Genomic DNA, 24,359 nt, shown 5'->3' on the forward strand with positions numbered 1-24,359 from the left:
ACCTCTCGGAGCAGCGTGAGGGTCTGTGTGAGCTTGTGACTAGGATAGGAAATTATTAGCTAGAGCATTCATGTTCTTTCATCTATGGGCCTGAACTGGTATAAGCTAGTGGACCCAGCATATGCATTGCAAATCATGCCCCTTTCACTCAAAGGTGTCCCAGTTCAGACACTAAATCATAGGGTTGCCCTACCATCAGCCAACATGGGGAAGATAAGGGTCTGCTGCCTCTCATACCCGCGGAGTCTGGAAGGGGCAAGAAGGGTTTACACTGAAGTGTGCTTCGGGAAAGAGGCTGGCGGGTTCTGGGCACACCTGCTCACCCAGAGGCCCCTTTCTTTAAGTCCAGCCTCAAGGGCAGGCCAGGGGCTCTCCAGATACAGGAGGAAGGAGCCCTTTAGGCCTGAATGTGAAGGGAAGGAACATTTATTGAACCCTACTGTGTTCGTTTGATGAAGGCTTATATCTAATATCTAATTTGTAATTCTTTCCAACAGCTTGGGAAGACAGGTTTGTGCGTCCCCATTTTGCACCTGAGGAACCTGCCTCAGAGTGCAGTGAAGTCATATACCCAAGGCCACACAGAGCACTGAACCTCTGGGCTTTGGAGAGAAGCCAAGAGGGCAAAAGCCAGCAGCTCCTGAATCCAGGAAGGCCCAGGTGGAACCCACCCACCGCCCCCCCCCCCCTCCAGGGACTGTCACCTCTTCTCTTATAGGACAGGCTCCAGCTTTGCTGAACAACCCCCTCCCATTGGTACTTGGGTTTCATCAGATCCTACGGAAGGTCCGGAGAACTACAGGAAGAGGGAATAGAGGGGAGGCATTGGCTCAAGAGCCCTGGAAGACTGGCTTCTTTATGGCCCCCTCCCAGTTGCACCTGGTCCCCCCAGTCCTGGGGGGAGCCAGCCTTGGGGTAATGGGAGGGAACAGGACTGGATCTTTAGCCTTCCACAAGCAAACACATTATGGGGTGAACACTGCACATCAGAGGCAGTCATTGAGGCTGTGAGTACAAATGGATCCAGGCTCCCACTTTTCAGATGGGGACACCGAGGCCCAGAAAAGGCAGGACTTGCATAATCGCTGTGTGAAGTAGAGGCAGGGTTAGTCCTGGCATCTAGGAGTCTGAGCCCACTCAGGCTCTGCCCTCCAGATCACAGCTTTCTGCCATCCCCTGCCCTATCACCACAGCCCTTGTTGGAAAAGTCTGGTCTTCATCAAACAAACAAACAAAATCCCAACATCTTCTAGAAGATATTGTCCACATAAGTCAGTCTGCCCACTGAACCCTCAGTCACCCTCAGAACACCAAGCGTGTTTGACGTCCCCTGCAGCCGCTGTCCCCTCTCCCCTCTCCCAGAGGAAGTTTGGTTACTACTTGGCAGAAAGACAGCACTTAGGAATCCCAACCAGTAAATAATCTGTCTCTCTTTCCCTCTTCCCGCCCCTCTCTCTCTCCCTCTCTCTCTCTCATTTCTCCTGGTCTCACATCAAACCAGAAGTCTAATGGAGATGTGTGCTGATTTAAGGAAAGTCTTAGATGAAAATGTACTTCCTTTTATTATATACGGAGATATTTTTAAATGCATATAAATAAACATTTTTAATTTGCTGAAACGTTCAGACTGTATCACTGTAGAGCATGTGTTTTGTTACACCAGCGAGTGGCGACTGTAAAAAATGAGGAATCACGCTGCTGGTCCATCTGGTATGATTCAGAGAAAGTGGCTCTGGTGCGGCCGTGCTGGGACAGGATTGCCCTCCAAAGCCGCCCTCTCCTAGGCCTGCTGTGCTCCCAGGTTCTGCATCCCATTGGCGGGGCACCTCATCCACCAGGAGCCAGGCTGGTTTCCTCAGACAAATCCCCATCACAATCCGTTACACGTGCGTGTGCACACACATACCCTGGGGGGCGGGAGACCCTTTCTATTCCTAGAGCTGGGCTGAGTCTTCCCCTAGAGTGGAGCTGTGGCCCTCTCTGCTCTGCCCACACTGATCTCTTGGCAGTCGAGACAGACTGAGGTTCTCAGCGGGGCATTAGGGGTCTGCAGATGAAATTGCATGCAAAACATAGTGCTGATGGGCATGCTTCTGATTTGCTGCAGGCCATGACCAGGCCATGGGCCTTTGAGGGCCAGGCCAAGCCATATCTGATGTTTGTCTGGAGCCCCAGTCTCCAGCCACCGGCGCCTGCCCCCCAGGGGGAACGGGGACATAAAATTGCTATATACAGAACAGAAGTAACAGCAGCTCCTCACGAGAGGAAAGCTAGAATACCTCTTAGCACTGGGCTGGCTTCTGGGTCCGACAGGACAGGAAGGGTCCCTTTCTTGAGCCACAACACCCCAGGCTCTGGGGGGACCCTCTGAGTGATAGGGAACTCATTGTCTCACAAGGCAGCCCATGACACTGCTTGAAAGTCCCTTTAGATAAAGGTTTCCTCTTTTCTGGAGGTTGACAGGTGATCAACCTCACTTGTGGGCCCAACCTAGCCCCCTGACCTTCCACGTGGGCTTCACCTGCCGCTCACCCAGCCTGCCAGGCCCGGCCACTGCCCTCCAGCCAGACAGAGGTTTTCCTGTGGCTGGGGACAGGCTTGCCCTGCCTCAGATCTTCCACACCACCATCTGTCCTCAGCCTTGGGGTGGTGGGGACATTAGGCGGGCCCGCCAGCATCTCACATTAGGACACAACAGCCCTGTAAGCAGGTGGCTAAAAGACAGCACCTACCCTGTGCTAAATTCTGGATAGGTCAAAGTGTTTCATTTCCATTGACAAACGAGGAGGCTGAGGCTCAGAGAAGCTAAGTAAGTTGTCTGAAGTCTCAGAGCTTGGAGGTAGTCAAGCCGGAGGCCAGGCCATGTGACAAAACGTGCCGTGAACACCAAGTTACAGCTGAAGCATGGCCCTCCAGCCCACAGCATGCCCACACTCCAGAGTGTGTGGTGCTCCCTGGGGTGCTAGCAGGGGCTGGTAGGGGGCTCCTGGGTAGCAAAGCATGGAGAATGTTGGATTAAAGAAAAGTCAAGGGGTTTCTTTGCTGCTGGACATATCAGAGCCTTTGATGTGTTTACGTGCCACTCTCACCCCCAGAAGGGTTGAGTCTGCGGGACTTGCCAAACTTATTTGACCTGAGCCACTTCTTAAATGAGGCCCAGAGAGGAGATGCAGTTACCCCAGGGTCACACAGCAAATATTTGTGAAGGTCAGAATCCGCGCGCTGCCAACTGCACCTTCCACCAACCTTCCTCCTCTGCTCTTGGAAGCAGAGTCCTTTCCCTGGTACCGCCTTGTTCCCAGGCCTTAGATGCCCACCATCTTCGGGGAAGCTGTGCTGTCTCCCAGGCCACCAGCAGGAGGAGGGGGAAGTGCCTGCTGCTCCCAGGGGCTTGTGTGGGGACTGGATCCACCTTGTGCATTGCTGTCACGTGCCCCAGGAGCAAAGGGCAGGCAGGCAGGCTGCACACACTTTTTATGGCTGGGCCACATCCCAGAACGGTAAACAGGGGCAGGCAGCTGGCACCAGAGGCTTCTCAGGAGCGAAGGCCCCAGACTTCTGCCCGCCCCTGGAAGGGAGTTGAGAACAGTAGCTTGTCTCAGGAGTTTAAAAAAAATTATATTTTAAGTTCACATTGTCAGTACTCTTTTTTATGAGTATGTTGGTCTCTTTTTGGTCTGACAGCACCTACTAGACCTTTAGGCCCCAATCCAAACATCACCTCCTCCAGGAAGCCTCCCAGACCTTCTGCTATAAGCTGGGAGCCCACTCTGGGCTCCCCGGATGCTCTGTTCCTTTGATGCCCAGGGCATAGCTCCGACTGGGAACTTTTGTGGGCCAAGGAACTTTTGTGGGCTCAGCCAGGCCTGGCACACGGGGGTTCCCAATGAGTATCATCTGTTGAAAGAAAAATGTGAGCTGAAAGTACTTGAGTAATAAAAAAAAAAAACAACTGATATATTGGGTCTGATGATTCTGCTTATAAGATGCACTTAAAATTTTACATAGTCTCATGGACTTACTCTAACAATGTCCTCTTTTGATCTTTCAAACACATTTTAAAGGTGACCTTGTTACAGGCCTACAGAGACTGGAGGGGACCGCGCAATTGTTAGGGAAGGGTGAGGACGGTTTATGCTTCTTCAGCATCTTCCTTTAATGCTGTGTACAATGATTTTTATACTTCTTTTTAAAGAGAAAAAAAATTTATTCTTGAAGCTGCATCCAAGAGATTCCACTCTGTGTACAACGCTTGCCCAGCTGTGAGCGCCGCTTGGTCCAGAGGAAGTCCCCCGGGGACTCCCTGGGGCCTGGGCCCTAAGGGACAGCCTAGTGGGGTGACAGAAACTAGGCAGGTGGATGCTGCCCCTCTGGCCCCCCTTGGCTCCCCCCCATCTGGAGGCCCCACTGAGAATGCTCGCGGGGGGATATGGCTCTGCGGTCCAGAGGAGTCGGTCATCAGAGCCTCTTGCTCTGGTTCCGTCTTGTGGGCTTTGCGCTTTGCATCCAGCCTGGACAGGGGTCAGGGCAATTTGCGGTGGGGGGCAGCCGGAGGGGAGGCTGCAGGAAGAGGCAGGTGTGAGCTGACCGCATCCCTCCCCCTCGGTTCCGGGCTGCAAGCTTTCCATCTTCTCTCAGCTCTACCCCCTTTCTCCAGAGTCAGTGCACTCCCTCCAGGGGCCTCCCACCCTTGAACCTATGGAAGGGGAGGTGGGACCTAGGGACTTATTGCCCCTCACCTAGCCCTCTGGGGATTGAGACCTCCTACCCTGGGTTCTTTTACCCCCCTGAGGCCTAGAACACAGGAGCTGGAAAGGTCCTTCTCCCACAGGCTCACTGCACAGATGGGCCAAGGGGATGCAAGGGCTGGGTGGGCAACTTGTCCAAGGTTACCTAGAAGGTCAGTGGCAGGGCCGGGACTCAGACCGAGCCTCCTAGGCCTTAACGGGAGCCACATGCCCAGCGTCGGAGTCCCCAGGCCCCCAGCCCGCGGGGTGGGGGCAGGGGGCTATGGCAGATACTCCTCCTTAACAGGCATTGGGGAGGAGGCACCCAAGAGGCTGGCAGAGCTGGGGCCCAGGCCCCCCAGGGACGGCCCAGCTGCGGTGGGGGCCACTTCGTGGGCTGGTGGTGGGGGCTGCTGCTGCTGCTGCTTCTTTTTGTTCACTTTGCGCTCCTTTGCCCGCCGGTTTTGGAACCAGATCTTCACCTGTGGTATCAGAGAGCAGAGATGGGCTAGGCTGGGGGGTGGCGGGGGGGGGGGTGTGGAGACCAAAAGGCAGAGCGAGAGGAAGAGGGAGGATAGCTGGGCTCTTATTTCTCCACAGGGGGCTTCGGGCCTCCCTCCTGCACCACCACCCAGACTATTCATGGACGCTGAATACATCCTCCCCGTCTACAACCTGCAACCCTAAAGACAACTTTCTCTGTAACCTCCTCTGTCCCCATTTTCTAAGGCCATGCTCTAACACCCCTCCTCCAGGAAGACTTCCTTGTGCTCCCTGGGACTTAAACAGGAATCATCATAGCCTGCTGTAGCCTATAGCTAAGCAGATCTCCTACCCCCCCCCCCCCCCCCGTTGGGGGTCAGGGATAGTGGGGTTTGGGTTTCTGCTATGCTGTGTGACTATGGCCAGAGACTCAACCTCTCTGTTCTCCCTTGACTGAGTCCGTAATCTGCCTGACAGCCTGGAGGCCAGACTCCCAGTACTGCTCCCGTGGTTAAGGTGGGGGTACCCACACACCTGCCGTTCAGTGAGCCCCAGATTGGCGGCCAGCTCTGACTTCCGCCGGATGGTGATGTAACGGCTATAGTGGAACTCCTTTTCCAGCTCCAGGCGCTGGTGGTCGGTGTAGACCACGCGGTACTTGTCCTTGGTCCGGGTCTTACCTGAGAAGCAGAGGGGCCAGGAGACGTGGTGAGGGGGTGGGTGGGGCCTGTAAAAGGCCCAGGCAGGGCCCCGTGAAGGGAGAAATCCAGGCCCCCAAGGGAGAACCTTGAGATGGGGAGGGACACACACCGAGGCCTGGGGTAACAATTACTCCCCCAACGTCAGGCTTGGAGACCCCCAACCTGAGAGGCAGGCACTGCTCTCATCCCCTTTTGGGGAGGCACTGAGGCTCAGAGAAGAGAAGCAACTCACTCAGGGTTACACAGCAAGCTGCTGGTGGAGCTGGGGTTTCAATCCGGCTCCTCTGACCCTACTGTGATCACCAGCTCCACCAGCTCTAACCCAGCAGTTTCCAGATGCCGCTGCGCAAAGGACACTTGGGGAGCTTGTGGAAAACACAGCTTCCCGGCCATCCCTGACCCTGTGAACTGGAAAGCCTGGCGATAGAGTCTGCATTTTTAGCAAGCCCCCCTGGTAGTTCTGATTCAGGATCCTGAGACCACAGGCACTCACACCGGCGACACGGAGGGTCACCTGGCAGGCCAGGCCAGATGGAGACTAATGACGAGTCAGCTGCCCCTCTTTCCAGTGCATGAGAAGAGAGTGGGGAAGAGCGACCACAGGTAGAGGCAGAAGCTTGCCGCACCGTCCTGGGGTGGGCGCTCCTCAATTTCCATCAGACCCCTGGTGGCTGCTGGCCCTGAGACCAAACAGAAAACACTGAGACAGCTGGTGGCCCTGAGGACCTGTCAGGTACCTCAAAAGGCCCTGGCCCTAGACACCAAGCCCCAAGCTGGGGTTGGTCTGCCCAGAGCCATCCACACTGCCGCTTCTTCTGCGGGCACAGAGCAGTGACTCAGGCTCAGGCTACAAATATTTACTGAGCTCCTGCTGTGGGCCAACCACTGGGGTATACCAGTAAGCAAAACTAAAAAAAAAAAAAAAAAAAATCCCTTCTCACAGTGAAATTAGGTTCTAGTGGAGGGAGCTAGACCAAAATAATTTGATATGTTAATACTACATATTTGATATGTTAGTTGATAGGTATTCCAGAGAAAAAGAAGGCAGGAAAAGAGGACTGGGAATTTGGGGAGGAGAGAGTACGTGATTTTAAATAGAGTCATCCATGAAGGTCTTACTGAGAAGGGGAATTTAAGCAAAGATCTAAAGGAGGCGAAGGAAATAGCCATGCAGGTGTCTGGGGAAGAGGGTTCCAGGTGCAGGGAACAGCAAGTGCAAAGGCCCCGTGGTGGGCGCATGCCTGACATCTGACATGTGTGAGGAACAGTGAGGAGGCTGGCATAGCCAGACTGCAGTGAGCAAGGACAGAGGGGCAGGCTATCCAGAACCTTACAGGCCATGAAAAGGACTCTGGGTTTTACTCTGTCTGGGATGGGAGCCATTGCAGGGTTCTGAGCCCAGGAGACAGGAAGTCTGATGTAGGTTTCAATATGACTTTGGCTGCTGCATGGAGGACAGATTGGCAAGAGGATGGGGGAAGCACAGATAGTCCCGCAGTAACCCAGGAGAGAGAAGGATGTGGCTTGGCTTCTCTACAGGGCTCAGCCTGGGGCCAAGAGCTGGACTTGAGGACCGACTGGGGTTAATGTCAGGGCTCTCTTTGGGGCTGGGATCAGAGGTCTGTCTGGAGAGAATATTAAGAGTCATGCTTGGCCTGGGCTGGTGCGGGGGCCTGACTAAACACCAGCTTCCTTCGTAAGAAGCTGAGAACTTGGCTATAAATAGGAGGCACACGCAAGCACTTTCAGGCCCACACGTGTGTCCCACCAGGGTATGGCGGGTCTTGGAATCACCATCGACCCTGCTCCACCTTACCCAGTTACCCCCACACAGCCTGGCCTTTACCCCCCCGGGGTCACAGCTCTGGCTTTGCCTGTCCCTCAGCACCCCTGTGCTAACCACCCACCCCTCTCCCAGCTCCCGCCCCACTACTAAGCCCACGCAGCTTGGCAGGACGGCCACCGGGCTCCCCAAGAGCCAAATGGTTTTGCGGAAAATGGGAGACAGCAGATGTTTCTGGGCTTTTTTCCTTGGGTTTCCTGCCAGAGCAGCAGAACCACACTGGACGCTTCCACATCCACTGACCTCAGCCCACCGCCTGATGTAGCACGGGACAACTTCGGCCCTCGGCCAGGTCTGGCCCAGGAAAGGGACAAGGGAGTGGCTGCTGAGGCCTTGGCTCCAGATGGGCCCTTCCTTGGCCTAGAAAATTCAACGCCAACTCAAAAACAGTTCTGCCTAATGCCACCACCCCCAGAGCCCAACAGAGCTCTGCATCTTCGCTGGGCTAACGCCAGAAGGGCTCGGTTTAGTCTCCTCCCATTTTACGGATGAAGAGACTGAGGGTTCCAGCAGGTTATACAACTGCTGGAGGTCCAAATAATAGAGACCTCGTGAGTCCTTCTAGTTCAACCTCCCTGTACAGTCGGGGTCACTGAAGCCCCCTGCAAGTGTGGACTTGCCCAAGGCCATGTCATCTGGTCTAGAGTCCCACTCCTTGCTCCTGGCACAACTCCCCACCCCGTCAGGCTTAGGGTCCACAGAGCCCCCCAAGAGGCCCCCTAATCCTGGGCAAGAGACGCTCAAAGAGCAGACCACTGCTATACTTGTACTTCTGGGAAGGGAGGGGCCAGATCATGGTGAGGACAGGCCCCCAAGAGCCCTGGGCTGGGGCTGGATGGTCCACAGGCTGGGTGGGCCCTTGAAAATTCCCAGAACACTCACAGCCTGAAGTGGGGCTGCAAGGCTCCCTTCCCACCCAAACAGCCTGAGATTACGAGCAGCTCTTACAAAGACACCCTTTTTCTCAGGCACCCAGGACTCCTTCCCATTTTTTCTGATGAGCAAGCGGGGATCCATCACACCCAGTTTCGTAATGGGGGGAAACTGGGGCTCAGAAGGGGGGCATCTTTGCCGAGGGCCATCCTGCCTGGTAGCGGTATAAACCCTGGGCTCTGGCCACTCAAACCGTAGCATGACTCATCCCAGATTTGAGGAGGGGGGTACCAGATAGGAGATAGGGCTCTAGCCACGTAATTATCTCTTGCTGTTCCTGCCAGGGCAGACCCAGCCCCCAGACCCTGTCGCCTCCTCTCTGGGCCCAGGAGATGGGGCTGGTAAGCTCAGGAACCACTGGCCAACCTCTATCTGGTGAAGCTCTCAAAGCACACCATTTTTACTGCTAAGAAAATGGCTCTGCCGAAGAACAAAACATTTGGTATCACACTGTGGTCCGGGAACCAACAGATCCCATATGCTGTCCACGGAGTAATAACTGGAACATTCTCCTTGGAGCCCAACTTGGTACTATCTAGCCTCATTTAACACGCACCCTTCAACCCATTAATCCCAATTCCTGGAATTGATCTCACAGAAAAAGTGCCCAAAGCTATGGCTGTTTTGAAAGGCACAAGACTAAAAACTGTACATGTCTACACGTAGGGAACTTGCTAAACAAGAGACGGTAGGTCCACGAAGAGGAACACTATACTGGGGGGTCTGGGTGGCTCAGGTGGCTGAGCGTCTGACTTCGGCTCAGGTCGTGATCTCGCGGTCTGTGAGTTCGAGCCCCGCGTTGGGCTCTGTGCTGACAGCTTAGAGCCTGGAGCCTGCTTCGAGTTCTGTGTTTCCCTCTCTCTCTGCTCCTCCCCTGCTCATGCTCTGTCTCTCTCTGTCTCTCAAAAATAAATAAAATGGTGAGAAAAAAAAAAAGAAAGAAAGAAACTATAAAGGTCCCTACATACTAATATGGAGTGATTTTTAAGGTATGTTGAGAAAAAAAAAAGACAAAATAGCGTGAATGGCATATTACTGTTTTTTTGTATAAAAATGGGGAGACACACACACATACATACACACTCACACATGTATGTGTACCCATAGAATTCTTTCTAAAAGAATATACAAGCCAATAACAGGGCTGCCTCTGGAGAGGGAGCTAGAAGCTGTGGGGCCTCAGGAAGGTGAGAATGTAAGAGTCTTTGAGAGGATTCTCTTTTCCTTTTCCTTTCTTTTCTTTCCTTCTTTCCTTTCTTTCCTTCTTTCTTTCTTTTTCTTTCTTCTTTCTTTCTTCTCTTCCTTCCTTCTCTTCTTTCTTTCCCTCCATCCCTTCCTTCCTTCTTTTTCTTTCTTTCTTTTTCTTTCTTTCTTTCTTTCTTTCTTTCTTTCTTTCTTTCCTTTATTTCCTTCCTGTCTCTCCTTTATTTCCTTCCTTCCTCTCTCTCTTATGTTTATTTTTGAGAAAGAGAGAGAGAGAGAGAGAGAGAGAGAAAGAAAACGAGTGGGGGAGGGGCAGAGAGAGAGAGGGAAACACAGAATCTGAAGCAGGTTCTAGGCTCTGAGCTGTCAGCACAGAGCCCGGAATGGGGCCCGAACCCACGAACCACAAGACCATGACCTGAGCTGAAGTTGGACGCTTAACTGACTGAGCCACCCAGGCTCCCCTCATTTGTTATTTTCCTTCCTTCCTTCCTTCCTTCCTTCCTTCCTTCCTTCCTTTCCTTCCTTCCTTTCCTTCCTTCCTTCCTTCCTTTCCTCCTTCTTTTCTCTTTTCTCTTTCTCTCTCTCTCTCTCTTTTTTTTTTACCATGTGCGATATGAATTTGTATTTTTAATGACAGTCAGGAGCCCTGGGCTCCAGTCCCAGCTCTAGGCCAGAACTCTTGACTGCCCCAAGCCACCCTCCCTTCCCCCTCCTATGAGCACCTGCGCCACCCAGGAGCCCAGGAGGGAGGGGGCAGGGAGGTGTGTGAGAGCAGCAGGCAGGGAGAGGGCCCTGGGATGAATGATTTACAGGCCCCTGGGATGCTGGGGCTGAGAGGGAAGTCCGGGCTCCTGCAACAGGTGTCTGACGGAGGCCAGCCGCTCCCAGCCACCTAATGAATAACCCTCCGGGCCAGATGCCAGTGCGAGTGGGTGGGAGGAGGGGTGGGGAGCCCCCTCCAGCTCTTCAGTGGTGAGCACACCAGGGAAGATCCTCGGATAACTCACCCAAATGAGAGGCTTTCTCTTTGCTCAGGCTTTGGGACACGAGGAATGGCCCATCCGTGTGCACTGGGCGGCTGTGGAGGTAGCAAAGTCCCCATCTCCGAAAGCATGCACACTGGAGGTCCTGGGAAGCTCTTTAAAAGCACAGATTCTAAGCCAGAAATTCAGATTCGGTGGGGCTAAAATGGGACTCAGGGATTTGATGTGTGACGAGCTCTCAGGTGTCCCAGGCATGAGGTGGTCTGAGCAAGCAGACCTCTGGGATTGTGCAGTACAGCTTCTCACTGGCTGGGTGATCTAGGACCAGTCACCTCAGCTTTCTGAGCATCATGTTCTGTATCTATACAATGCAGGCAACTAATATTCTAATAATGGCCAACACGTCCACGTGTGGACACGCACACATCTCTCAACAATTTATTGTTGAGGAGGGAAGGAAGGAAGGAAGGAAGGAAGGAAGGAAGGAAGGGAGGAAGGAAAAAAACTGGGCAACTGTGATCCCTACTTACAGGTAAGCAAACTGGGGCTCAGAGAGGTCCACACATCTGGCAGGTGGGATTTCAACCCAGGTCTGTCTAGCCTCAGAAAGAGCACTAGAACCTCTCACACAGGGTGAGGACTCCCATAATTATCTCCAACCACCGGGGAGCACAGCGGATCACTTGACATAAATGGAGGACACCTAGCGCAGTACCTGGCACTTAGTAGGTGCGCAAGGATGGGCAGACCGTGCTGATTTCCAACAGTGGCACGATAAGCCCTGTAGCAGAAAGGCTGGGAAATGGATCTGGGCAATGGGGGATGTACTGGATGAGACTGTTTATTTATAAGGTCCTCTCCAACTTGGAAACATGAGGCTCCCAATGTTTGTTGATTCTCTGGTTGTGTTTGTTATTTTTGCCGAAAGAATTCTAAGACCGATTTCCCTGTCTGAGAGCCTAGATACCGGGCCTGCCCAGCTGGAGGATAGGGGACAGGAGCCACAGCGGCCTGCGGTGGGGCCTTCCCACCCAGCCTGGGCCAGGCGAGGACAGAGTTCAGCCTCTGTCCCCAGGGCGGGGTGGGTGGCTCCAGGAAAATCGAATGGCCCCCGGGTCAGCACTTCCTTTGTCCTCTTCCTGCTAGGTTTGTGGCCCTGGGGAAGCCACTGCCAGTTCCGGCCCTCAGGGCCTGGAACACCGACCCAGCCTCAACCCTCCATGCCCCCTCCCTGTGTGGTCCAGCCCCATCCTGACTGTGCATCACAATCCCCCCCAACACACAAACACACACGCAGTATGCGCACATGTACGCAGGTAGGCCTGTTAAAAATACTCCAGCCCTGATCCACGGCATCCTGCTCTCCCTGCCGTCTCTGGCAGCCCACGGACGCTATTCTGCACCACTAGCTGAAGTCAGTGTTTCCTGGCCCCAATTCTGTGCCATCTGTGTGGTCTTGAATAAGCCCCTTCTCCTCTCCAGGCCTCAGTTTCTCCCGTGCATCAGAAGAAGATCAGCGCTGAGGGCCTGTAGATTCTGAAGTTCTCTGCAGCTCTGAGCCCTCCTCTAAGGGCTTGGGCCCAGGCCGAAGGACTTGACAAGTGACTAAACTTCTTCGGGCTTTGGACGGGAAAGCAGTTTGTAAAGGGCAAAGAGCTAAGGGGATGTCAAGGACAGCTGAGCTATTTGTGGAAGCGGATGCAGGAAGGGTCCCTAGGGAGACAGAGGAATGCGGCCCGATGGGGAGCTGCAGGGCAAGGAACACACTGGCCTGCGAGCGGGGAGATCCGGCCCGGCCGCTGCGTATGGATGTTTGGCTTGGGCTTGATTCTCCATCCCGCCAGCAGGGGTGGGACCTCTGCTGTGGCAGCCCTGACCTGGCCGGTTTCATGATGAATGGATGTCCCTTCCTGGGCCCTGAGGGTGTCTACTGCGCCCTGATTGGGTCCTTGTTCCGGCTGTGTGGCCAGGCCCAGGCTGCTCCATCACGGTTCCTCATTCAAGCTCTGGAGCAGGGGTGAGGCTGGCATGGCGGGGGGGAGGGGCATGGGGAGGTCCTGCAGCCTTAGGCCAGCTTCTCCTCCCCACTGTCGCCCTCCTTCCCAGCCACAGCACTCAGCTGGCACTGCACCCTCTCCTCCCAGGCCACCCTGGCATCGTCCCCTGCCATGTCTTCTCTGTGGAGGCACACGGCCTGGCCTGGCTGAGGGAGGCAGTGAGGAAGACAGAAAAGTTCAGGGTTGGGGAGACCTGTCTGTTCCACCCCCGCCTGGCCACAGGCCAGCGACGTGAGCCCAGGCAAGTCACCGAACCTCTCTGGATGCCAGGAATACACCTGTAAACTGAGGACACGAATTAACTAACTAGTGGCTAGTTAGCAGACTGGACAGAAGAGATACCCAGCACTTCCGCGATCACAGAAAGTTCAACTGGACAGCCCTCCTAGACCAAAACCCTCCCTCGGGCCAGATGCCCACAGCTGTGTCGCATCCTAAGCGGAGTGTGCTTGTATATCTGCAAAGCAGCCTGTTCTTTACATCCACCACCTACTTGTATTTTCCCTCGGTTTTTCCACAGGGGAGCCAAAAAATAAGGGGGGGCCCTTGACCCAGAACAGCCCTTCCACGACTGGCAAACAGCGACTGTGTCCCTCCGCGTCTTCCCCCAGGCCTGAACAGCTTGAGGCCTCTCTGAGCTGTTTCCCGGTGCCCCTTTCAGCCTTGCCCTACCAGGGTCACCCTGGAAGTCAACTTCCTGCCCAACTGTCTGCAGGCCTGCGTCCTGAGGTCACACATTCTGGGTGCGATGCAGGGAGGGGCTCTAGGCTCCAGCCCTTTCCTGGATCACGGGGTGACCTTTGCAAGCCCCCTCCCCTCAGCGCCTTGCTCCCCCGGTCCGCTCCGCGAGGGTAGGGACGATGCCGTCTTGCTCCCACAGCCCCACAATGGTGCCTGACACACAGTGAGTACCTGATGAGTCTTTGCTGAATATGCAACACAAATCTGCTCCTTGGCCTCCTTCATCTCGGTAAATGGCTACCACCCTCCAGATACTCAGGCCAAAAGCCCAAGAGGCACTTCAGGCCCCCACAGCCAGCCCACCAGCTGGTCAGCTCAACCTCAGTCCTTCCGTCCAGCTCCCCTGCTCCCAGAGCCTTAGTCAAAGCCACTAATCTAATGCAGAAATGTGCAGTTCTGGGGTCAGAAATACCCGCATTTGAGGAAATGCTAAGCATGTGCCAAGTACTTACTAGGTACTAGTTGATGTCGTTATTACTATGGTAGATGATCAGGATTGATTTGTTAAACCATTCCTTCCCCTCTTTCATGGGAGGGGGGCAGATTAAAAACAAACAAACAAAATAATTACAAACTGGGATTAGCATGAAGGAAAGTAAGCATAGAGCTGAGAGCCAGAATAAGTTGCAGGGGTGGAGGGTGGGGGGGGACCTCCTTTAATTATTTTGGGGGGGTCTCCTGGAGGAGGTGACATTTCAATCAAGACCTGAAGGCTGAGGAGGTTTCTATATCAAAGATGAGAGGAATGTGCCAGGAAGAGAGAACAGCATGTGCAAAGGCCCTGTGGCAGAGAGTAGCAGAGCAAGGGGCAGATAATGCCAGCTCCCGAGAGCCCCCAGTCTGCCTTCCTGGCCAGAGTCCCCAGTCTGCCTACCTGAACGAATAAATGAACGAATGGGAGAGGCACATGGTGAGGCTGGAGAGACCAGCAGAGCTCTGAGCCCTGGGGTGAGGGGTTTGAATTTGGTTTCAAGAGCAACAGGAAGTCACGGGAAGGTGTTGAACTTGAAGGGTCAATCTTGGCTTCCACTAATGTCTGCCCCCTCCCTGTGCACCCCTACAAGCTTGAGGGCTGAAGTGTGGCATGGGGAGGGTTCAACAAGTTAACCCACGTTGACTCCAGACGCAAACGTTGTTTCCAAATCCCAGGAGCTCCAGAACAGAAACCGGAGGGCCAGCGCACGAAGATAACTTCCTCCTGACCAGCCAGACCCTACTGCTAACAAAGCTGTTTTAGACCTTCAGAATGATTCCCTGAGCTCTCGGCAGCAATATCTGCCAAAGCGGGGGGGGGGGGGGGGGGGGGGGGGGGGGGAAACACCCAACCAAAAAAAGCCTTCTGCCACCTTCTAACTGGGTCATTCCCCTTCCCAGCTACATCTGAGAGACGAGGTGTCAAATCCAGCTTCTGCCTAGAGAACCAGTTTTAAACAGCCTGGCCCCTGCCGTGCCCACCCTCCCCCCATCCGCGTCTTCCAGCTCCTCCCTGACCAGCCTCCTTCCCCCCCCCCCCCCCCCCCCCCCCCGGGCTGGGACGCACATGGGCAGGGGTCTGGGGTTGCTGAGTGGGTTGCTTTCTTTGATAGATACTCCCTAGGCCGTGGAGTCTGGGTTTGAAGCCCGTGCCGTTTGCATCCTAGCTATGTGAGCTCGAGCAGGTACCTTACCCTCTCTGAGCCTCATTAACTTTATCTGTAAAATGAGGCTAATAATAGATCCTCGCACCTCTTAAGGTCCTTACGAAGCTTAAGTGAGAAAACCTGTGCAAAGTTCTTGGCACGCTGCCTAGTGCACAGGGAGGACTCAACCAATGCCATAGTTCTCGGCTTTGCCACGAGCTCCTGCCCCCGGGAAGGCATGGTGAGAAGGACGGGGCTGACTCTGACAGGTCCTTGAGGGAGATGGAAGGGGTAAAGAAGACAGTGGTAAATGCTGTGAAAACAAGGGCCTGACGTAGTGCTTGGAGGAGAGGAAACCAAGGAGGACTTTCTAGAGGAGGTGGCCGTGGCAGCGAAGGCACAGCGTTTGAACTAGTGAAGATGTAGGAAGGAAGGGTGGGTAATTTAGGTTGAGGGACCCGGACTGGAGAGGCAGGGAGTGTGAGGTGTGTGTTTCCGTGCACCTGCTAAGGACAGGCAGAGACAGTCATAGGCACTGATATACTAAGTACCTACTGTGTGCCAAGCAGAGGGGCTGGGCTCAGTGGGCCCCATTGCTTCAAGGTACAATCCTATTATTATCCTAATGTTATAGTGGAAGAAACTGAGGTTCAGAGAGACGATCCAAGTTAACTTGCCTGAGGCTCGGCAGCTTCTAACAGAAATGCAGTCCCAGGCCTGAGGCTCCCAAACGCAGCCGTAAGCCACCCCCAGTAAGCATTTCTGTATCTAGACAAACTAGTGAGAGAGTGTCTTCAACAGCCCTCTCAAGAGGGCTCTGAATGCCACAGAAATGGGGCTGGATTTGAAAGCAATGAAATGACATACAACGAGACGGGCATTCCAAAGGCAGTGGAGAGCCACGGAATGCTCTGGATCAGGCGATGTGCCTTGAAAAGGTACATCTGGTAATGGTTGTGAGGACAGCTGGGGTATCAGAGAGAGGGTGAAGGTGAGAGGCCAGGCTGGTGGCTGTGGCAACGGGCCAACAGAGGGGATCTGGATTGTGGTGGGGAGAGGAAGGTTCATCCCCTCGCCGGGCCTCAGTTTCTCTGTCTGAAATCTGAAGGGGCTGGCCCAAGACCTAAACCCTGCTGCAACAGCTTCATCATCCCCGTGAGCATCTCCCTGGCCTGTGTGGGACATCAACCACCCCAAAGGCCACTAACCTGCGAAGTATTGTCGATTCCCAAGGAATAGATGCTGAGCCTTTGACAGAGGGTGATGTATAACCCTCTTAATGACAAAGCTGGTATTTATATACGCCAACAAGGAAGACCACAAAATAGGACCCCTTATAGTCCTGTCCTATCCTGGTCCCAGTCAAGTGACAGCAATCACTCAGAATTGGTTAATATTTTGATTATGGGATGGAGCCCAACAGCCTCTCCCTCCTCTCTCCAGTTCTCACTGTCCCGCAGGGTAAAGCCAAGGTGGTAGTCCCAGTCTCATCTCAGCCACCTCCTCGGCTGAGGCCGCAGTACCGTCCCAGGAGGGAGAGGGGGAGGAACCAGGCTTCCATCACAGGCAAGAGCTCGATCAGCTGGACAGTCATGGGCCCATCTCCAGGGCTGGGACCTCAGAAACATGTCAAAGCCCAGATCTCATCTCCCCCCCTCTTCTCTCAGAGCTGTCTTACTGTTCCTCACACTTGTCCTGTTCATCCATTCAACAAAATGTATCGAGCCCCTACTGAATGCCATGCACTGAGATGGCATCTGGAATGTAGTGATGGGCCAAATGGACGTGGCTCTGGACCTCATGGGCGTTTACCTTGGTGGGTGGGGAAACAGACAACACACACACACACACACACACACACACACACACACACACAAGTGGGTAAACTGATAGCAGGGTTAGTGCTCTGAATGAAACATGGCGAAGATTATCAGTGTGTGTATAGGGGGAGCCTTCCCTGGGAAATCATGGAGGACCTCTCTGAGGAGATGACCATCAAGCGAAGACCTAAAGGGTGAGAAGGAGCTAGGCCTGCCAAGAGTTAGGGCCAAGGAGTTTTCAGGAAGAGGGAACAGCACACGCACAAGACCTGCGGCAGGTCATGGCACATCTGGGAAAGTAAAAGAAGGCTGGAGTGTCTAGAGCTTGGTGGCCAAGGAGAGAGTAAGTAGCCTGGGGCGAGGCTGGGGAGGCAGGCGGGGGCCAGGTGCTGATGCTCTAAAGTCTGGTGGACTTCAGGGAGTCTAGATTTTCCAACGGGAAACCATCGGAGAAATTGTAACAGACTCCCCCAACATCTATCCCAGCTCAGCCTTCACTGGTGCGAAACAAGTACATTGTTTGCCGTCCCTGGGCTTCAGTTCCCCACCTGCCTGTTTGGTCTCCCAACTGTCCGGTTCAAATGTTCTAGAGTGCTAGAAGCTCAGGTGCAGGAGAGAAGGGGCTGGCAAGAGGACCAGGTGGCCAGCAACATTTGTTGCGGGCGGGGGGGGGGGGGGGGGGTGGTGTGCTGGCAGGTGCTGACCTTCCCTTTGCCATCCTAGAGAGCAGCATTACACAGGCAGCACGCCAGAGCCCCGGGGTCTTCATGGCTCAGAAGGAGAAACTGAGGCCACAGTAGGTGGGGGGGGGGGGGTGCTTGGCCTCTCTCTCAGGATAGGTCTGTAACCCCATTCCAATCTTGCCCCATCTCAGGAACACTGGTCACATGTCCCTGGGCAGACAGGCAGCAGCTTCTAGCTTCTAGAAAGCTGGCGAGCCTGTGTCCTCAGCAGAATAAGTCTAACCTGGCTTCTGGGGCAGCCACTCTCCTTGGGAGCCTGCAAACCTCCCTTGGCCCTCTCTTTCTGGGAGTAAAAGGGGAAAGGTGTTTTGCCTTTGGTCAGACTTACAGCTGGGCCTCCTATCTGCCTAGGGACAACAGTTTTCAAATGACTGGTTGAGACCAGAGGCTGGGGCCCGTTCCCTTGAAGATCCTATGCCCAGAGAGGAACGGCGATTTGCCTGACATCACACAGCCTGAAAGTTCCTCCAGGCCTCCCACCTGTCCTCTGACCCCCACTGGCACACCCTCTCCAGGTCCTTGCTCCTGAGGAACTCCTCCTCCATCTGGACCTCTCCCAGCTGCCACCTCACCATCCATCTCCAAAGCTGCCTGATCAGGAGGAAGCAACAACTAGAATAGAGAAGCAGGAAAAGCAGGCTTATTTCTCCAGGGAACGGACACAAAACCGGGAGTCAGTGGCCCCAGACACCTCCTCTCATTCAATCTAACGCAGGGTTCTCAACCAGGGTCAACGGAGAAATCATTTTGGAGCTTCTAGAATCCCTTGGATTATCTGCTGAATTAGGCAACACTTTTTTTCTAGGGGGAAGATTTGTATTTTCCACCAGATTTTTCTAAAGGGCCCCTTTAAAATCAAACAAAGGTACAAGACCCTTCCCTATCATGTCACAGATGGTAAAACTGAGACCCAGAAAAGATGACTAATTTAAGAGAAGCTATTGTTTAGAGGATTAGAACACAGGCCTGGTGGTCAATTGGCCAGGGTTCAAGTCCCAGCCCCACCATTTACTGGTTATACGTCCTTGCATAAGGGTTTAACCCCTCTAGGTTGTAGATTTTTCATCGTAAAAATGGGGATGATGACAGTACCTTCAATAATGTTGTAAGAATTAAATGGGTTAATGCACGCGAGGTCTTAGGCAGTGCCTGGTCCGTTAGTAAGTGTTCCATAAATGTTAGCTGTTAGTATTTAGCCAAGGTCACACAAATGAATGGCAGAGCTGGGGCATCCACCCCAGTCCTCTGAGGCCTCTGGAGGCTGATAGGAGCTTCTGTGTCCCTGGGCCTCCCAAGAAGGTGCTACAATTATAGCCAGACCTCCCCAGCATCTGCCCCAGCGAGTGAGGAGTATGTGTGTAGGGACATGGGGGTGAAGAGAGAGAGGAGGTGGGGGAAGTCCCAGGCTCCCTCCCAGCTGGAGGAAGGGGGGAGGGGTCGGACATCAAAGGGTGGGCAGGCCAACTTCCCGCCCCTAAGGCCAGGTGGCCTTTGTCAGGACAGGCCGGACACAGTCGGGACAATGGGGTATCGTGTTCACTTTCCGGCCAACAGGAGTCACTACTGAGCCAAGGGGCAGCCTGTTACATGACAAAGGGGGGACCTATAAAGGAGGTCAGGCCGCCCCTCATTAAAGCTGGCCCTTTGTCCTGCCCCCTCCTCTGCCTTTGAAGAGGGTGGATCAGAGAGGCCTGCCTGGGGGCAGGAGGTTCACTGTCTCAGGAGCCAAACAGTAGCCACCTTCCCAACTGCTCCTGCTTTCCCCTCCCCCAGGGTCAAGAGTTCAGGGAGGGCCCTGGGATGGCAAGGTATGGACCCCCGCACCAATTCAACCGAAGAGGGCTCTTTTTCAGTCCAAAGGATATGACCCGCCACTCTCTCCACTGTACTGATGGGGGCACTGAGACCTGGAAAGGAAAGTGATCCGCCCGTGTTCACACAATCAGTGCACCGCCCCTTCTGGGTATGGTGTGCAGCTTCCTCTTGGGGCTGGGATAGGGAGTGGAAGAAACAGATGACCACCAGGGCCAGTGTTGCTGAAAGAGCCCTGGCATAAACCTGGGGACCTGCGTTTTAGTTCCAGCCTTGCCAGGCAACCACAAGGCGAGTTTCTTCACTTCTAAGGGTCTCCGTTTCCCTATCCATACAGAAGGACAGGTTGTGCTTCCTAAGCTAAGGCTCAGGCAGGCTGGGATTCTGAAGGGGGAAGCTGAGAGAACAGCACCCCCCGACCAGAGAGGTCAGGGAGGCCCAAAGGGGGGAGGCACGCGGGGCCACGGCAAGGGTGAGACAGGGGGCAACTGGGCCTGGCCCCAGCACCTGCCGGTGCCCAGGGGAACCTTCCAAAGGCTCAGGGCAAAGGAGGGGTCCTTACCGCTGCCACAGCCGCCTCCCGCCGCCACGCTGCGCCGCATCCACTCGTAGGGCGTCCGCCTTTGCGCTCCGGGCGACGACGGTGCGCCCGGGCCGCCGAGGGGCTGCGCCAGGAGGCTTGGGCCAGGCCCAGGGGGCGCGGGCACCGGGCTAAAGTCCGGAGGGGGCCCGAATGCCAGCGGGGCTGGGCTGGCGGCGGGGGCCGCAGGGCCTGGGCCATAGGCGGCGGCCCAGTCGTCCTTGGGCGCAGAGAAGGGCGCGCTCCAGGCCGCAGAGGGTGCGGGGGCCGGCTCCACGTGAGAGTAGCCGGTGAAGTCGGGGTACTGCGAGGGCCCAGGGGGCGCGGGCGGGGGGCCGTAGGCTTGCGGGCCCAGGCCGAGGCTCGCGGGCCTGGCGGGGCCGGGGTAGACCGGAGAATCCTTGTCCAGCACATAGCCCACGTACATGGTGGCCGCGGGGCCCCGCGCGCATGCTGGGCCCTGGAGCCGCCGCTGCCGGCCGCCCCGACGAGCAGACTGTTCACCTGAACTCGCGGGCCCTGCCGCCGCGCCCGCCCCACCCAGGCCTTTTATAGCTCCGGGCGCCCGCGGCCCCAGCCCGGGCGGGTTTGCATTTCAAAGCGGGGGGGAGCCTCCGCGCCGCGAATCAAAGGGGGAAACCCGTCGGGGGCGGGGGGTTCAAAAGGAGACAAATTGCTGCCCCAAGCGGGAGGTGGACGGGCCGGGGCCTGGAGGGGGCGGGGGCGCGGAGGACGCGTCCCGGGCGAGCGTCGAGGCATCGCTAGGTGTGGGGCTCCTGCGGGGCCGACGGCCTGGCGGCCCGAACACTTCCTTCTCCCTGGGCCGCGTGGACCGCCCGTGACCCCATCTTACAGGTGGAGAAAAGGGATCCGAGGGGCCGGCGGGGGGAACCCCAGGCCAGCGTCACACAGCCACATCGGGCCTGTGGCGCACTCCGCAGTGAACAGCCTGAGGTGAGGGGGCAACCTGACTTCAAACAGGGTTCCCTCTGTAAGGTAGCGGGTCCTTAATGTTGGGGGGGGGGGAGGGGTCACGACCCCTCTGAGCCTCCGAAGCAAGCTGTGGAGGTTTTTCCGGGAAAATGCACATATGCACATACAGGAGTCTGCATACAATCGGGGAGTTTTCCAGAGTTGACTCTCCAGAGAAAGTTCTTAAAGAGGAGCATCTTTAAGAGGACATTCTAGGGAATTTTTCACAATTCTCTCAGCAGGCGCTTCCCTCCCCCGCCCCCTTTATTTTACTAAGAAGTTTCAAACATACACACAAGTGGAATTTGTAATGAGCCACTATATCCCCATCACTCAGCTTCAACCATTATCAAGTTTTTGTAAGTTATTTTATCGACTCCCCTCTTTTTGCCAGAGTATTTTAAAAACAAACTTCAAACACCGTGTCATTTCACCCCTACATACTTCCGCATGCATCTCTAAAACGCATGGACACTTTCTTACATAATATGCCATTAGACACATCTAACAAAATTAACACAAATTCTTGAGTCTTATCTAACACTCAGTCTGGATGCAAAATTCTCCAGTTGATTTTTTTAACAGTTGGCCTGTGTGATCAAGGTCTAAAAGCTTTGGTTCACTTATAGAGCTGGGGCCCATTGGTATTTTAAACGCTTCATGCGTGTCCCTCCCCCTATTAAAGAAAGACTGGTAAACATTTCACAGCTACCCAAGAGGGAGTGTGTAAAACAGCTGAGGAGCCCGGAACGGGCAGCAAGGCTGAGAGATTTGGGGAAGGATTCATGAAGGACAAGGCCCTGGGTCAGGAAGTCTTGGGGAGATGGGTTCCCTTTCCACGGGGGGTGGGGTTCGGTGCCAACGAGCTGCACAGAAGCCCCCGACGGTGTTTGATCCTCCAACATTTCCTGGGGACACCCTACCTGTGCAGAGACGTGTGGCCCCCAAAAGGTGGACAGAATCAGGGTCTTATCAACCTGTCCCTCCCTTGGGTCACTGCATTAGTTTGCCAGCGCAGGTCAGCATCATTTCAAGGCTAGATCCAGACAGATGTCAGGATCTGAATATAATTTACAGGGTCCAGTGCAAAATGACAACGTGAGGTCCCTTGTTCAAAAATTATTCAGAATTGCAAGATGGCGACAGAGAGGATTTAACCACCCATGGGGCCCTTCTAAACACTGGGCCTTGGGTGACTGTACAGGTGACCCACCCATTGAAGCTGGCGCTGGTCAGAATCTTGTCCATCTGGGGTTCCAATGGGTACTATAACAGAATCGGGGACAGGAAGCACGGAGCTCCCCTTCCTGATCAGAGGAACTTTCCATTGTGCAGGTGGCAGCAGTGAGGCCCAGCAAGGAAAGGGGCCATGCCCAAGTTTATGCAACAAAATGAAAGCTGGTGGGGAAAAGGAGCTGCCTGTCACTGACATGGAATGAGCCCATGGTTGCCTCTGCGGGAAAGGCTCCCTTTCCCAGGTCAGGAAGGGGGCGTGTTGGTGAAATTCTGACTGTTTCAAGCGGTCAGTAAAAAATTGACAAGTATACAAAGAAGGGAGAAGAGGCCCAAAAAGACAGGGTTCTCCTCTCTGAGTTGACAAAACCGGAATTGCTCAGCAGGAGGAGAAAATCTGGAATGGGACTTGAGGTTCTGAGTTTGGGGAGCCGTGCAGGACAGACCTGGGACCTGAGAGAGAAAGCTGTAGGCATAGACAGACATAGGTTTCAACCCATCCATAATAGAGTGCCCTCTGAAGGGCCATCCATTATGAAATGGGCTGTCAGGAAATAGAGAGTGAGCTCATTATCACAGGAGGTATGCAAGTGACTGGTGGAGGTCTCTGGTCACGGATGCTGCAGAAAGCATGCCTATCCTGGGGGACAGGAAGGTTGGTACTTTCTGGGTGCCCTCTAATTCCAACAATATGCTAAATCAGAGATCGGGAATAAATACAGGAATTCATTTGCTCGTGTGTTCATTCATTTGACAAATATGTATTATGGTAGTGAGGCCCTGCCCTTGGGGTTTATAGTCTGGTTGGGGGTGGGGGGGGGTGGGAAGAAGCATGTATGAATCAAATAATCACAGATAAAGGTGAAATTACATCTTGGTAAGAGCAGCGGGGAAGCCGGGCAGGGGTCCAGAAATGACGAAGACGGTGCCTAGGACTTGGACGGTGGCTGAGAGATGGGGGCCTTTCGGGCAGAGTGGGGCCTATTTCCGGATCTGGGAGAGATCAAGACCAGGGAGCCCTGAGGCCTGGAGGAGTCATCCCACCGGCTTCGTGATCCCCTCAGGGTTGTCCTCTCCCAGGGTGGAGGCTGGGGTAGGCCTCCTACTCCACAGACACATCCTGGGGGTAGGCCTCTATTTCCACCTTTCCCTGGGCCTGCTCTTTCCTGAACCCTGGGTGTTGGGAAGGGCGGGGCAAAGCAGGCTGGCCCCATTTCCTGGATGAGGAAGCACAGAGAGGTCCAGGTATCTAGGCAAGGTCACACAGGCACGGGGCTGGGCCCGGAAGCTGGGTCTCCGGACCCCACTGGCCTTTCTCGCTGCCCACCCAGAGTGCCCGAGGGGTCCTCGGCCCAGCCCTGCTGATCTTCCAAGCACCACCCCCTCCAATAGAGTAGGAGAGCAGGGACAACATAGACTTCGCTGCATGCTGACCATGGTAGACCCTTACAGAGCCAACGCGCTCCTTCACTCAGTGCCAGGCAGGAGGCCAAGTCATTTGCATGTATTATTTCAGGTAGGGTGAGGCAGGGTCTTGTTACCCCCACCTTGCAGATGAAGCAGCTGGAGCTCAGAGAAGTGAAGTCGCTCCCCGGAGGCCACATAGCAGGTCGGTGGCCTCTCTGGAAGTTTTTCTTTCCTCTCCAGCCTGGGAAGGTCGTGCGCTGTGTGCGTCTCTCTCTTAAACCCCGGGGTTTTGCTTATACAAATATCTGCTTCCTCTTCCTCCTCTGGCTCATGCAAAAAAGCCTCAGTTCTCCCGTTACCCTCACCTTTAGATGGACCCCTCCAACCAGAGACCCGAGACCAGCCCTGATGTGAATCCTGCTTCCCCCTCCTGAGAACACTGTAACCTTGTTCAAAAGTCCCAGGCGGGGAATCTGAAATGGCAGGTCCCGCCCCACCT

General features: G+C 54.7%; 1 protein-coding gene across 1 annotated transcript; it reads right to left on the minus strand.

The window, feature by feature from the left end:
* Positions 1 to 5,006: 5,006 nt before the first annotated feature.
* CDX1 (caudal type homeobox 1) lies at positions 5,007 to 20,675 on the minus strand. Its single transcript, XM_042907655.1, has 3 exons — positions 20,231 to 20,675; positions 5,745 to 5,890; positions 5,007 to 5,209 (listed from the first exon to the last, which is right to left on the minus strand). Exons 1-3 carry the CDS (start codon positions 20,673 to 20,675, stop codon positions 5,009 to 5,011), a joined length of 792 nt encoding a protein of 263 aa, XP_042763589.1. The 3' UTR covers positions 5,007 to 5,008.
* Between the last annotated feature and the right edge of the window lie 3,684 nt (positions 20,676 to 24,359).

This window comes from Panthera leo, chromosome A1 (genome assembly GCF_018350215.1).
Source record: "Panthera leo isolate Ple1 chromosome A1, P.leo_Ple1_pat1.1, whole genome shotgun sequence".
Classification (NCBI taxonomy): domain Eukaryota; kingdom Metazoa; phylum Chordata; class Mammalia; order Carnivora; family Felidae; genus Panthera; species Panthera leo.